General features: G+C 33.3%; 3 protein-coding genes across 4 annotated transcripts in view; all 3 read left to right on the plus strand.

Moving 5' to 3' along the window:
* Positions 1 to 5232, plus strand: part of LOC144839273 (uncharacterized) — a 36808-nt gene extending 31576 nt beyond the window's left edge. Inside the window, exons 44-51 of the mRNA XM_078694588.1 lie at positions 38 to 179; positions 1245 to 1262; positions 2096 to 2176; positions 2506 to 2663; positions 3714 to 3881; positions 4215 to 4344; positions 4949 to 5032; positions 5219 to 5232. Coding sequence (XP_078550714.1) covers positions 38 to 179; positions 1245 to 1262; positions 2096 to 2176; positions 2506 to 2663; positions 3714 to 3881; positions 4215 to 4344; positions 4949 to 5032; positions 5219 to 5232 — 795 coding nt within the window. The remainder of the gene's footprint in view (positions 1 to 37; positions 180 to 1244; positions 1263 to 2095; positions 2177 to 2505; positions 2664 to 3713; positions 3882 to 4214; positions 4345 to 4948; positions 5033 to 5218) is intronic.
* A 106-nt stretch (positions 5233 to 5338) lies between these two features.
* Positions 5339 to 9223, plus strand: LOC144840941 (uncharacterized). Of its 2 annotated transcripts, XM_078697039.1 has the most exons (6): positions 6076 to 6096; positions 6946 to 7047; positions 7507 to 7567; positions 7966 to 7989; positions 8805 to 8989; positions 9130 to 9223. In XM_078697039.1, exons 2-6 carry the CDS (start codon positions 7043 to 7045, stop codon positions 9134 to 9136), a joined length of 282 nt encoding a protein of 93 aa, XP_078553165.1. In that variant the 5' UTR covers positions 6076 to 6096; positions 6946 to 7042; the 3' UTR covers positions 9137 to 9223. The 2 variants fall into 2 exon arrangements, with proteins under 2 accessions (XP_078553164.1, XP_078553165.1); XM_078697038.1 differs by lacking the exons at positions 7507 to 7567; positions 7966 to 7989; positions 8805 to 8989; positions 9130 to 9223 and adding an exon at positions 5339 to 5539 and having other exon boundaries at positions 5675 to 6096; positions 6946 to 7036.
* The window catches only part of LOC144839274 (uncharacterized), a 44440-nt gene continuing 36459 nt past the window's right edge, over positions 6473 to 14453 (plus strand). Inside the window, exon 1 of the mRNA XM_078694589.1 lies at positions 6473 to 6477. The gene's annotated coding sequence lies outside the window, so the exon portion shown is untranslated. The remainder of the gene's footprint in view (positions 6478 to 14453) is intronic.

Raw genomic sequence — 14453 nt, forward strand, 5'->3', positions numbered from 1 at the left:
TATACCATGCAGTGATTGTTTACATTTTTATTATTAGAATGCAGCAAAAATCTTCATAGCAGACTTGATCTCATCTAGCTCAGACATGTTAGAAGATCTGCACATATTCGATGTTATGGGAATTCGCATTGAGAGTATGAATGCAAATTTCACAGTTTCTGTGTATGGATGCCCTCCACGTAAGTACTGACATTATTATATTATTACATATATTAAACACAGCAGGCAGAGAACAAATTCTAAACCGCCTGGTGATATACTGAGAATGTATTAATTAATTTGATAAGATAAGATGAGGAAATCTGTGAAACATTTGCCCAACCGAGATTCAAACCAGGAACCTTCTGCGTGATATGCAGATGTCCTAGCCATTAAACCACTGGAGCTTTCATGGTATTGTTTAAATTGGATTGATTAGCAACTCTTTAACACCCTCGGGATGGTACAGCGAAACAGCAATAGTTCTCTATCTAGCCTATTTACACTAGGACGATCAATGATAAATAGATAAGCATGCATTATTAGTCGTGTGCAACGCTACTCTACAGCTCACTATGTTGGTCGTTCGGTAAACACTAACTTAAGCATGTGACTGCAGCCATGTATATGGCCTTGTTCAATCTTATATAAAACAAAATAAATTAGAAAAGTTTTTGTTAGAACAATAGGATAATCATTTTTGCTGTCTTTGATAAAAATAATATTTTTTAAAACCCAACTAAATGACGTCATGATTAATAAAAACAATAAAATTTTGTATTGTCACTATATTATTGCTCTTATCAATCATGACATCATTTGATTGGACGTGTGAAAATATCTTTTTATCAACGGAAGCATAGATGGTTATACTATAGTTATATGATGAAAACTTGTTAGATTTCTTTTGTTTGATTTATGAAAAGTTCATGCTTATCTATTTTATCATCGATCGTTATCGATACAGATAATTTGTAATTATTGTAACTTAAACACATGATTCACAGCGCTTGTTTTATATTTTTAAAAAACATTTTATCATAATACTTAAGAAGAAGACTTGGTTTATATTTTAATGTTTTTCGTTTTTATATGTTTTGTAATGTGAACTTGTACTTTAACTATTTTAAATATTTTATTAATTGTTATTTTAATATTGTAAATTCAACAATGCTTACCTTGTTGCAATAAACAATTTTAATTGAAACAAAACGTAGTGACTGCACAGTAGAAAATTGTTAACTGTTTCTCTTTTTCTTTTACAGCTGTCGCTACAACAGAATGTAAGTAGCAGTTTTGTTTTCATATTACATCAAAAATGTGTATTGGTATATTAGTTTCTCTCTGTTATTATTCTGTTAAGCTCTGTCTACGTTATCAAATTAGTTGACAAAAAAGGTGTGATGTGCCTAAATATGGGGGTGATACTCAAATATGGTAGTGATATCATCATGTCCATATATGGGCACATCACATTTTTTTTGTCACATAAAGTTTGATAGTGTAGACAGAGCTTAAGAGTGATTGGCACTCATGATTCGTATGGAGAAGACTATCCAAAATGTCACCAATAAATACACACATGAAAAACCCATTCCATTTTAATACCAAATGATACTTTATTTCAACGACATAGAGTTCATGAATTATAAGCCAGTAAAATAACTTTTTTGTCTGGCTGTCAGGTACACTTCATCAGTTGTTGTGTGTTACTGTGATGATGATTTGGCTTCTTTCCAGACCTTGGATTTTACTGGTTTATAATTAATGAACTCTATCTTGTTACAAAATCGAAACCAGATGAAATTGTTCTCACGATACTTTATTTATTTTTCATTATTTTTCTTGTCATTGTACCTATGTTGATGTTCGATTCTTGTCGAAATAAAGGTTGAATTGAATTGTCATCTCCTGCTCCCTTGTAGTCTTGGTTTTGACAACATTTCAAATTAATATTGATAAAAAGATAAATAATATATTTCCCTCTACCCAATTTCTGTAATAGAAATATGCTTTGTTTATATGTTTAAAATTGCACCTTGTATTGTTTGACCACATTTTCGTATAGTTTCATGTAATTTTTTCAACTTGGGATCTCTGTTTTATTGCACTGTAGCTATTACAGAAACAACAGTGGTTACTACTACACCTGAGTCTACTACTATTACAGTAACAACTACAACTGTTACAGTAGAACGTAAGTAACTCTTTTTTTCCGCAGTTGCTATTCTGAACTTTTCCTCCCGGCCTAACATCGTGCTCCCGATTTTTCAACATTTTCTCCCAGATTACAAGATAACTCTTGTATTTTGTATAAATTGTGTTGCGTACCACTGTGTAAATTATATATAAATCATATTGTTAAATATTGAAACAGTGCTCATATTCGAAACATGATCTCATAATCGCGTCGATCATAGCTCATCGGTGAAATCAAGTTTTAAAACTTTAGATGTTGGCATGTATGCACTTATAGCAATTTTACAGTTTTAATTTGATAAAATATCAATATTACTTTATTTGTAGCACAATGCAGAATACCATTACTTGGTAACTGCAGTAATATTGAGTATTCCAGCCTTGAAGATTCAATGAACGAAAACACTGTATATGGAATAAGCAGTGGTCTTCCTTGGATGCCCCGAAATGCTGGTGATTTGGGTACAAGAAATGAATTCATAAGAGTAAGTACATTGTTATTAGGATGTTTTCAACTGAATAATATAATATGTAACAACATGCAATGTGCAAGTTCTGCCCACTTTATAATTAACAACATACAATGCGCAGGCTCCATCCACTTTGTAATTAACAACATACAATGTGATTAACAACATGCAATGCGCAAGCTCCACCAATTTTGTAATTAACAACATGCAATGCGCAAGCTCCACCAATTTTGTAATTAACAACATGCAATGCGCAGGCTCCACCCACTTTGTAATTAACAACATACAATGTGATTAACAACATGCAATGCGCAAGCTCCACCAATTTTGTAATTAACAACATGCAATGCGCAAGCTCCACCAATTTTGTAATTAACAACATGCAATGCGCAAGCTCCACCAATTTTATAATTAACAACATGCAATGCGCAAACTCCACCCATTTTGTAATTAACAACATGTAATGCGCAAACTCCACCCACTTTGTAATTAACAACATGCAATGCGCAAAGTCCACCCACTTTGTAATTATCAACATGTAATTTGCAAACTCCACCCATTTTGTAATTACCAACATGTAATGCGCAAACTCCACCCACTTCGTAATTAACAACATGCAATGCGCAAACTCCACCCCCTTTGTAATTAAAAACATGCAATGCGCAAACTCCACCCACTTTGTAATTAACAACATGCAATGCGCAAACTCCACCCACTTTGTAATTAACAACATGTAATGCGCAAACTCCACCCATTTTGTAATTAACAACATGTAATGCGCAAACTCCACCCACTTTATAATTAACAACATGCAATGCGCAAACTCCACCCACTTTGTAATTAACAACATGCAATGCGCAAACTCCACCCATTTTGTAATTAACAACATGTAATGCGCAAACTCCACCAAAGTTGAGTTTTACGAGCTCAAGCAAAAACTCCGTATTATTATTCTGATTAATGGTACATTGCTGTTGTTAAATTGTTACAATACTATTGCTGTTACAATTTTGCAATTGTATTTAATTAATTGTTTTTAATTATTTGTATTTAAATATTTTTCAGTTTACCCTTTCACAACCTATGGACATAACTGAAATTTCTGTTCGAGGTGATCAATACAACAGAGTTAATATGTTTACAGTGATGGTAGGAGATACTGTAGATACACTGGTAACAATAAAGGAAGTCTCAAGTGATCCAAATCTTGATGTTGAACAACGTTTCGATAAGGTAATGACATTTTTCTTTTATGTTATATATTTAGGTAAACTGCAAAGGATAACCATAAGTGAATTCATTCACTATCCTTCTTAAAGCTGGCAATCCTATCCACAAGACAAACATATACACAAATCATAAACAAAGTCTTTGGAAGTGGAGTTGTATTTTGTTTGTCATTAGCAAGCAACAACTCCACTCCAGGATATTTCATGAGCTGATAGATCAATTGCTCTATGTTAACAAGGTGAAGCATAATCACAAAAAGCCTTCATACATTATTAGTATTATTATTATTAATTGATTTGTTAACAATAAAGCTCAATGATATTTATTTATTTTCAGATCTTTGATGTTACTAATACAGATTCAATCAGATTTTCCTCTGTGATCCGAGCTACAATTATTCAGGTTGTTCCGTATCAGTGGACAGGAAGAATGACAATGACTGTGGAAGTGTATGGCTGCCCACCAGGTAAGTAGTTACCTTAGGATTGATTCCTGTATACCATGAATGATTAATGAAACTAGAATGGTACTTCAAAAGTGCATACCTCCGCCTACTATCCACTACATACAATGTCTCCCGAAAATATATTTTTGTTTTATTTTTGTGTCTAGTGTGTGATTAGGTTAATTTCACTACAACCTTGTGAATGTGAGTTTGGTGTAATGGTTATATATCCAGCTTTTTTTTATCAAACTTTTATTATTTCTTTTTATTAATATATTTTATATTTTAATTATGTTACGTTTCAATAGTGAGCTTTCGCAGTTATTGCAGTTTTATCTTAAAATCCACGTTCAATTGAATCACCTCGTGTCAATCATTTATGTTTGCCAAGAAAATATTTAAATGAATGCACAGCTTATTCTAATAAATATTCCCACCTTAAGTTGCTGTTAAGTTGTGAAAATGTCTGTATAATTATTTTTTTTTAAAATAAGATCCGAAATAATAAAACTTCCGGCTCAAACCAGCCATAAATTAAGAACAGTAGAGCTTTACAGATATCAAACATCGCAGTGCTTAGAGCTCCTGAATACAGTATAGCTTTTAAGTTGTATCTTATTTACAGGTACGCTTAGTACAACACCAGCACCAACAACAGAACATCCCACAACAGCAATTAGAGAATTAACTCAAACAACTAGTTTGTCATGTAAGTTTTATACTTATTTTGCACATTCTTGATGCAGAAATGCTATGTTGTTTCATGGTAATTAGTTAAAATTTGATATTTTTCCAACAGTGCATGAATTTTTTTTAATAAAGTTTACAATACAAATATAGATAATTATAGGTAAATGTATATTATAATTATAAATTGATTTTTATGATGTATTAGCTTCAATAAATTAGGGTAGGTAAAAAAATATTGATTTTGATTAAAATAAATTTAATGTTTTTTTTGTAGTTTGCTTTCAATGTATGTGTACCGAGGATTGCTTTGGCAACATAGAATGCGCCACTGAAATTAGTGACCGCTGTCAAGATTGTTGGTGTGAACACACAGTGCGAGACAACGTTTGTGTGGTACTTGCCGAAGATTGCTCATGTAGAGACATGGACAATAACATGAGAGACGTAGATGAAGAATGGTTTGAAGGAGAATGTCGATCATGTAGATGTGAAGGAACACATACTAAAACTTGTCAAAATACGTGTGGTAAGTATTAGTTTGGGTTTAAATCCTGTCAGAATGCCTTAATTTTATTTTCACAATTTCACTCCTAGAGAATTAAAAACTGAAGAATGCTTTGTGGTTTAATTTGCTATAATTTTCAATGTTAAAAATGTTTAGAGTCAACCACTGAATCCACTCAGACAACCGGATCAACTGGAGAAGGAACAACCAGAGAGTCAGGATCAACTGAAGAGGGAACAACCAGAGGGTCAGGATCAACTGAAGAGGGAACAACCAGAGAGTCAGGATCAACTGAAGAGGGAACAACCAGAGAGTCAGGATCAACGGAAGAGGGAACAACCAGAGAGTCAGGATCAACGGAAGAGGGAACAACCAGAGAGTCAGGATCAACGGAAGAGGGAACAACCAGAGAGTCAGGATCAACTGAAGAGGGAACAACCAGAGAGTCAGGATCAACTGAAGAGGGAACAACCAGAGAGTCAGGATCAACGGAAAGAACTACCATCACAGTATCTTCAACTGTATCTCCAGTTGTTACAAGAGTAACTACTATTCCAACCGTTCCAGAATGTTCATTTGTAAGGATATTTTAATGTAATTTGTTTCACTTTTACAAGAAACCACAATTTACCTTCACTATTTTTTGTTCCGATTTATATCTGCCTTTCAGTAGCAAATATTTTTCTTTTTATATATTTAGGCAAATGGCCATGGATAACCATAACTGAATTCATTCACTATATTTCTTAAAGATGCTCTACATAAACGTTAAAAGTCTTATTAAAAGTCTGTCTTTGGGAGTGGAGTTGTAATTTGTCATTAGAAAAAATCTTGACATATAATATGACAGGACTTGAATCCAGGACCCTTGGATTGGTACCCAAGCATCATAATAGGAAGGTTTCGCAGTCTTACAAATACAATAACGAAAACGGATACGTCACACATTTGTGAAACTTTTGAGCCGATCCCCATTTCATATTCGTAAAGCGTATTCGTGTTGACGAATGTTTACTAAAGTAATTTACTAAAATGCCAGGTCAATTTTGATAAATAGCAGTTTTTAAAGTCCTCACTCGCTTTGATGTTACGCAAGGCCTAGGCAGCCAAGCACCAAGCAACACGTACCTGCGCTTTGCTCAAATTTACCGCAGTCATATTTTGGACGGCGCCCTCAATATTTCGTTGCCATGCGAAACAGAGTTTTACTGGCTTACAAAAAAAGAATACGTGTGCGTGACATATCCGTTTTCGTTATCGTATTCGTAAGATTGCGAAACCTCCTCAATAACCACCAAAATACAACTCCACTCACTAAGCCACAACTCCACTCAATCTCTATTCTCTACTCAGGCTCCATTCCTGAGGCTGATTAAGTAAAATTATCTTTGCATTTCTTTCATGATTGAATATGTTTTGTATTGTAGGAAGGGATGCAGGAGGAAGATGCATGTACTAGTGCAGTTTGTTCAGGAGGAGTACTGACACGTATGCTGGCTTGCAACAAATTACCTGGAAGTTGTGATGCTGTATGTCATTTTTTTATTACTGTATATTGTAATTTTTAAGAAATTGATAGCGTCTAGCTTTGTAAACTTCTTGCTGAGTAGTTCAAACTAGTTAGCATGAATCCATTAACTAGGCTACCAAACTTCCAAGCAGAAATTGCAATACTTTAAATGCATTACCCAAGTACTTTCCTAAGTATTAACTAGAGATGTACGATATAAGGGCTTGGCCTATTATGGATTTGAAGATTACTCCAAATTTGAAAAGTGAGGGTTGAGCAACCTGGGGGAAGACTCAGAGTTTTGCACTAATTACACACATTTGATCATTATAAAGAGGCAAAGCTTTATTTATTATATTATAATTATGATTTTCAACATACTTCAATACAACATAAGAATTAGCTTAAATGTTAAAAATAATGATGAACTTTTTATTTTTTCCTGTAAGTAAAATCATAAATTTCTTGTGTTTTCTAGGGTTATCAGTTGGTCAACTATGATGATGGAGAAAGGTGTTGTGCTTGCGAGCCAATTCCAAGTAAGTTGATTACCCATGTAGCATTACAGACATCTGTGTGCACCAATTTGGTATCTGACCAACAAATTTGATATATGAGAAACCAATTTGATATCTGAACACCTCAATTCAGAATTTGTATAGTTAAAACATTAGTTAATTTGCATGTACAGGCTGGTTGTTTATTGAGATAAATTTCCCCCCTAAATTAATTTGTTTGTCCAATGTGTCATTTAAATATAACATAACAATTCTTCACTTTGAACATAAATTTGATCAAAAAAATAAGGTCTGTTTGTTCTTCTTGTCAACTAAAAATAATATTGCCTCCAAAAGTTAATAGATATTCCTAGGGTTAAGGTGGACCTGTCCAGAAAAATCTCAAATAATAAAAAAACTATTTTGAAATTCTTTTTCAGCTTACGAGCCTACAACTGTTTCAGGTAGGTATTTATGCTCTATTGCATATTCATTGTTGATTTAAATATAGTTTTTACATTTTAACTTCAGAATTTTTATTATTTCCCAAAAATAATGGTACTATTTTATAGTAAGTTCACCTTATCTCGTTCTCTTTCAAATTGCTGAGGCATTTGAAAAGTACTATGTACGTGTGAGGGTGTGTGTACAAATATCGAATAGCATTCAAAGATGAATGCAGATCTATTAGTAAAGTTATGTTGAAAAAATGACTTTTTATAATAAGACTTTTGTCAGAAACAGTTGACTCTTAATGATTGTAATCATCTTGGTTCAACCAGGAAAGAGTGAAATTCAACTAGGGAAGTCCCTGGTTCAACATTAAACTAAAAATTACATTGATATTCTGTAGTACTGCATATCAATCCATGATAATGATAGTTTTACTTCAAAGTACCTTTTCATCAGGGAGCTTAAGGACCATTAATTATTTTACTGCAATTACTGCAGTAACTACATGTTTTACAATTCTGTTTACACAATGGGATAATCATACACACATTACAGTGACTTGACTCTAATCTTGTACATTGAAAACACTAAAATCATACATTATTGCAGTAGAAAATGTAATTACTGCAGTAGCTCTAGTACAATCATTTTGACATGATCCCATGATTATTAAGTCAGATGTTTTACATTGGTATGGGGTTTTTGGTTTTTATTTCCACCCAAAAAATGATATATGAAATATCAATTGCATTACATTGCAGATGTTGACAAATATTTCACCTAATTTATAGTTTGATTTGAGTGTTTGTTTTTGTATTTTTTGCAGTGTGTAATACAGGTTATGAGATTGGCAGTCAAGTTTGTTGTAACTTCATATCTGAATGTGTTATTGATACTGCATATTCTGGCGCTGACGGCTGTGGATGTGCTGGCAACAAAGTATTCAATGGAACAGCTTGTGTTCATCCTACTCGGTGTCTTTGTCTGGATGGTGCAGATGAACTTCGTTTGGTAAGATTTAAGGCATTGTGAAGTCACTGACAAATTTATTTCTCATTGAACAACATTTACCAATTACAGAAATTTAACCCAGGGCTTTATAAATTTGATCCCCTTTTCTATTTGTGTTAATCTTTGGGATTATTTTACAGCCTTTAGCATCATGGCCTGATGAAAGAGACCCAACTTGTTCTACTTGTACATGTTTCAATAATGCCTATTCCTGTGCAAGAGCTCCCTGTGAACGACAGCCAAATTGTGATGAAGTGAGTATCTAAATCTCTGTCTACACTATCAAACTTTATGTGAAAAAAGAATGTGATGTGCCCATATGTGGACATGATGGTCATATCACTACCATATTTGGGCTTATTATACTTTTTTTGTCAAAGTAGTTTGATAGTGTAAACCAAAAGTGGATTGGAAACAATTTCCATAGCTAATAAAAGATTAAGGTATTTATACTGATCCTCAAGTTTAACTGAAAACTGAGGAAATTCGAATTAGGCCTTCTACGGACCCACGGCAACCAGCAGTGCAGATCCTACCAGATCAGCACACCGGGAGACAATCCCCTATCCTACTCTTTCCAAGTGGTGTACCAAGTTCTTTAGCATGCACTAAATTTATACAGGACCAACGGCTTTAGAGAGTAAAGAATCTTGCCTAAGGATACAATTTGTATGGTACAGATAGGCTTGAAATTATGCCTATCACATGCTAGTCCGATATTATCATTACACCATCACTCTCCAGTATATAAAGCACCCGACGCGATCCCAGACAGTCTCCCATCCACAACGTCACCAGGCCCAACATTGGTTAATTTCGGTGATCCGGCGAAAACCGGTGTTTCAACGCAGTATGGTCGTATTAATGTTGCAGTTGTTCCTCCCTAATATCAGTATAATCAGTATACACACTCTATGTCGTATAAACAACATACAAAAAATATAGGTATAGTTAGATGGAAAGATAGAACAATTTTTTATTTTGACCCATTGTATTTTCATTCTTCACTTATGAGAAATATGTATTAAACAATAGTATATTTCATTGAAAGAACTTTATTAGTATTAGTAATAAGTGTTGTTATAATGTTACTATTACGTTTATCTTCTCAGAGTGTATTGATTCAGGTTGAAGGCGAATGCTGTCCAGTTTGTCCTGGTGAGTTCATTTTTTTTTCTATAACAGCAGTAGTACTATTGAGCTAGTTTCCAGGCAGTTCTACAGTTTATGCATAGATATCAACAAGCTAGCCAACATAGAGACGGATAATCAAATATGGCTGCATTATTGACTCAATCAGATATGTCCGTTTGCAGTCACGAACCATGTGCAGTCATGCACCACTGTGCATTCGCGCATCATATGCAGTCAAGCACCCTATGTAGTCATACAAAATATACAGGCATTTATCAATATATTATTCATTTTTTTGCAGAGTAACAATAGCTAATTTTATAAGAGAAGAACTAGTTTCTTTTAAACATGTGGTCTTTGGTTAGCCTATTTCCGAGTCTAGATAATTTTAATAATCAACTAACACTCAAAGCGCTCTGATCTTTACGAAATAGCGCTATATAAATGTCGCATTATATTATATAAATATAAGTTATTTCATTATGATTTATCAATTATTTATAGCGCCTTATCAGTCACAAAATTTATAATTGAAAAAATGTTTAAATAGTTTTAGGATTCAAATTTGAATAGTTAATTGAAGATCATTGCTGAATGACATCTGCAAATATGTGTTCCAATTCTTGTGGTTCATATTTGAATTAAATTTGTAATTAAATATTTGTTTGTTTTTTTTTTCAGCTACAACAACATCATCAAGTAAGTATCACAATTTCTTTAAAGTAAATTCATAAAAAACAGAATTTTTTTGCAATAGAGTTCTGCTGTGCTGACGTCACGACGGTAGGTGGCGCTGCGTGGACGGTAGGTGGCGCTGCATGGTTGCTAGCCAACCAAAAAATGGTTCAACCTGCCTCTGAGTGACTCCGACCACCAATGGTTTGGAATAGGCTTATTGAAGTAGTCATTTTAAAACTTAATAATTTTCAATAAAAAAAAATAAAATTTCATAAGATCACTAAATATTTGTTTTTAATAATCTATTTATTCTTCAACTACAGTTTAAGTTAAAAAAAATCAAGCTAAGATACATAATTTGATAGAAACACAGATATATAGTGTTATCAACATAGTAGCATTGAACGCATTTTTGGTTGCGCTAGCAGCCACGCAGCACCATCTATCGTTGTGACGTCACACTGCAGAACTCTATAGCACAAAACGGATTAGTCGTGAGTTTATCAAAATTACATTAGAATACAAAGTACAAAGGTCATCATTAAATTGGATCATTTTTCTCATTTGGATAATTTCGCATGGTTATAGTTCCATGGTTTTACATGGGTTTAACAAAATTGAAGCATAATTAAATTAAGTGTATAGTGAACTTCATGAACACCTGGAGTTTACCCGAGCTGCATATTTGTATTAGACTTTTTAGCCAGAGTGGTTAGTTTAACAAGACCATGGCAATTTTTACTGAGCAGGCAGTGTGGAAAGCACTATTCCTACATTTTTCCCAATAATTTTAAGATCAAAAGCTGCAGTTTTTCTAAAAATAAATTCTATAATTTTTTTCATCTTTAAATGTATGAAATCTTTAAAACATGTAAAAAAAAGTCGAGTCTAATTTAGGTAGCCTGCTATAAATAGATATTTTCGTTTTGCTTCTATGATGCACCACTTTTGGTGCAATAAACGAAAACATTTTTTGACAATTTAATAAAACGTTCAGTGCGATCCAGCCTTAACTTGTATCAGTATCACTATGAGTTTCGCAAAAAAATAAAAAATAAGATGATTAAATAAGATAAATAATAAATAAGTTTTTGTGTTTCAATGTAAAAATCTATTTTCTTTTTTTCTCAATGTTAAGCTAAAATATAACAGTTTTAATTGTTGTAGACACTGATTATTAACATTTTTTGTCAGAGTCAAAAAGACACTTTCTGTATGTTTATTTACTTCACTTTACTATACTCCACATAACTTTATGTGACAAAAAAATGTTCCCATATATGGACATGGGGATGTATCACTAACCATATTTAAACATATCACTACCATGTTTGGGTACATCACATTTTTTTTGTCAGATAAAGTTTGATAGTGTAGACAGTTTTTTAACTATTTTTTCCCCCTCAGGTTCAACAACAGGAACACCCTATGTATCAACAGAAGCACCCACAAGTGGTAAATATTATTATTCTTCTCTAATCTTGTATTTTAGATCTCAGATTCTAAAAAACGTTATTTGAAACCATTTTTTTTTTACAATGGTATGGTTTAAACAAATTGCATATGGAGGCAACGTATAACAACCAACCTGAACTAACAATTATATGATTTATTAGTAAAGGGTTAACATCACAGGAGGGGTACATTGTCACGAATATCTAGTGCGAGCCTTGTCTACCTGTGCCAGCGAGTTAGGTTATTGTTAACAAAAAGAAATGTGCATAAACAATATAAATGTATATCCAAGTATTTGTTCATTCAATTCCCACAATATAAATTCTCAACAATATATATATTTACAAGTAACAACCCGTTTTGGGCATAAAAATGAAACAAAAATTAATACTTAATCATCAAATATAAATATAAACATTACAACATGGCATTCTGTCTTCTCTACCACTTGCTTTCCAATAAAGGAATCACAGACTAGACGCGTAAAGCTCCGCTCATCTATCTACTAATTGCTTTCACCACAAACAACTTTATTAGCTAGATGCGTACAGCTTCGCTCATCTATCTTATACCAAATGCTTTCACCACGAACAACTTTATAGGCTAGATGCGTACGTGCCTTTCTTCTCACAAGCTTGGCTTGACCAATCGCAACCATAACCTACAACAACCTCAATCAATGCTGATGCCGCTACTCATTCAGCACCCGTTCAGCCACTTTTAACTATCAGCTAACTAACGAATGGGTTCAACAATCGTTATGTAACACCATTACCAACACTGTAGTCCCTGACACTAGCAGGTGTGACACGCCAATCACGCATTAAGTATAGATGATTACTGGTTTTTTTTTTATGGCAATTTCGTTTTTATTGGCTCCAGATTATTGTACAATTGCAGTTTTTGTGACATACCTTAACTTCAAGATTGCATTTTTTTTTGCAGTTTTTTTTTTTGCTTTCTTGTTTACACTGTGAATTTTAAAACAGTGCAACTATGTCAAATTACATCACAGTTAGACCCATAAGTAGTTAGCTACACTGCATAATTCATGGCATCATTTTCAGAATGTTATGAAATGGATGATGGCAGTGATTATAGAGGTACAGTTAGTACCACTGAGAGTGGAAGAACCTGCCAACAATGGACATCTCAAGGGCCTCATTCACATTCAAGAACACCAGCAAACTACCCAGATGGAGGTTTAGGAGATCACAATTATTGCCGTAATCCTGATGACCACGAAAGTCTTTGGTGTTACACAACCGATCCAGATCAAAGGTGGGAAAATTGTAGAGTGACTGAACCAACAGAATGTGGTAAGTTAAACATGATTACATTTCTGTATATTTATTAGGAACATGTCAAAATTGTTCTACTACAGTTACTATATTTGGTTTACTCTTTAACCTGTTTATACAATTATTTTGAAAGCCTTTTAGGTCAATCATACACATTGTTTATTGCAGAGACTGCCTTATAAACTTCTACTGTACATTGAAACAAATCATATTGTTTTTTCATTTTTGTTAGTCTTGTATTTGAGATAATAATTATAAATTGTAGTAACTTAGATTAATGTTATACAAATAATGAATTTTTATGAAGGGAATGGTACAAATAATGCCATGATGTGAATGATTGAAGGTTATATTTCAACGAGACGAAGCTGAGTTGAAATTTAGCCTTTCATCATTCACCGAACGACATTATTTGTACCATTCCACGAATATAAACATTCATTATTTGTTTTATATAATATTTAAATAGATTCCTGCCATTTGAATCAGATTGAATAGGGCCTCATGTTTGTTACAGGACTTCTACATCAATGATTTCACTATAACTTTTAAAACTGTGTGTATGTCATATCACAGTTCTCCCTTACATAGATAAATATGTTCTCAGTTTCAGAATGTTACGAAATGGATGATGGTAATGATTATAGAGGTACAGTTAGTACCACTGAGAGTGGAAGAACCTGTCAACAATGGTTATCTCAATCACCTCATTCACATTCAAGAACACAAGCAAACTACCCAAATAAGGGTTTGGGAAATCACAATTATTGCCGTAATCCTGATGAGCATGAAAGCATTTGGTGTTACACAACCGATCCAGATCAAAGGTGGGAAAATTGTAGAGTGACCAAACCAACAGAATGTGGTAAGTTAAACATGATTGAACATTTATTTGT

Source organism: Antedon bifida, chromosome 4 (assembly GCF_963402885.1).
Source record: "Antedon bifida chromosome 4, ecAntBifi1.1, whole genome shotgun sequence".
Taxonomy (NCBI): domain Eukaryota; kingdom Metazoa; phylum Echinodermata; class Crinoidea; order Comatulida; family Antedonidae; genus Antedon; species Antedon bifida.

Bases quoted from the DNA above. Each gene is read 5' to 3' on its own strand.
- LOC144840941 (XM_078697038.1), top strand. From the start codon at position 5,462: ATGAAGAATGGTTTGAAGGAGAATGTCGATCATGTAGATGTGAAGGAA. The intron at 5,540-5,674 runs GTAAGTATTAGT...AAAAATGTTTAG, and splicing joins AACTTGTCAAAATACGTGTG to AGTCAACCACTGAATCCACT.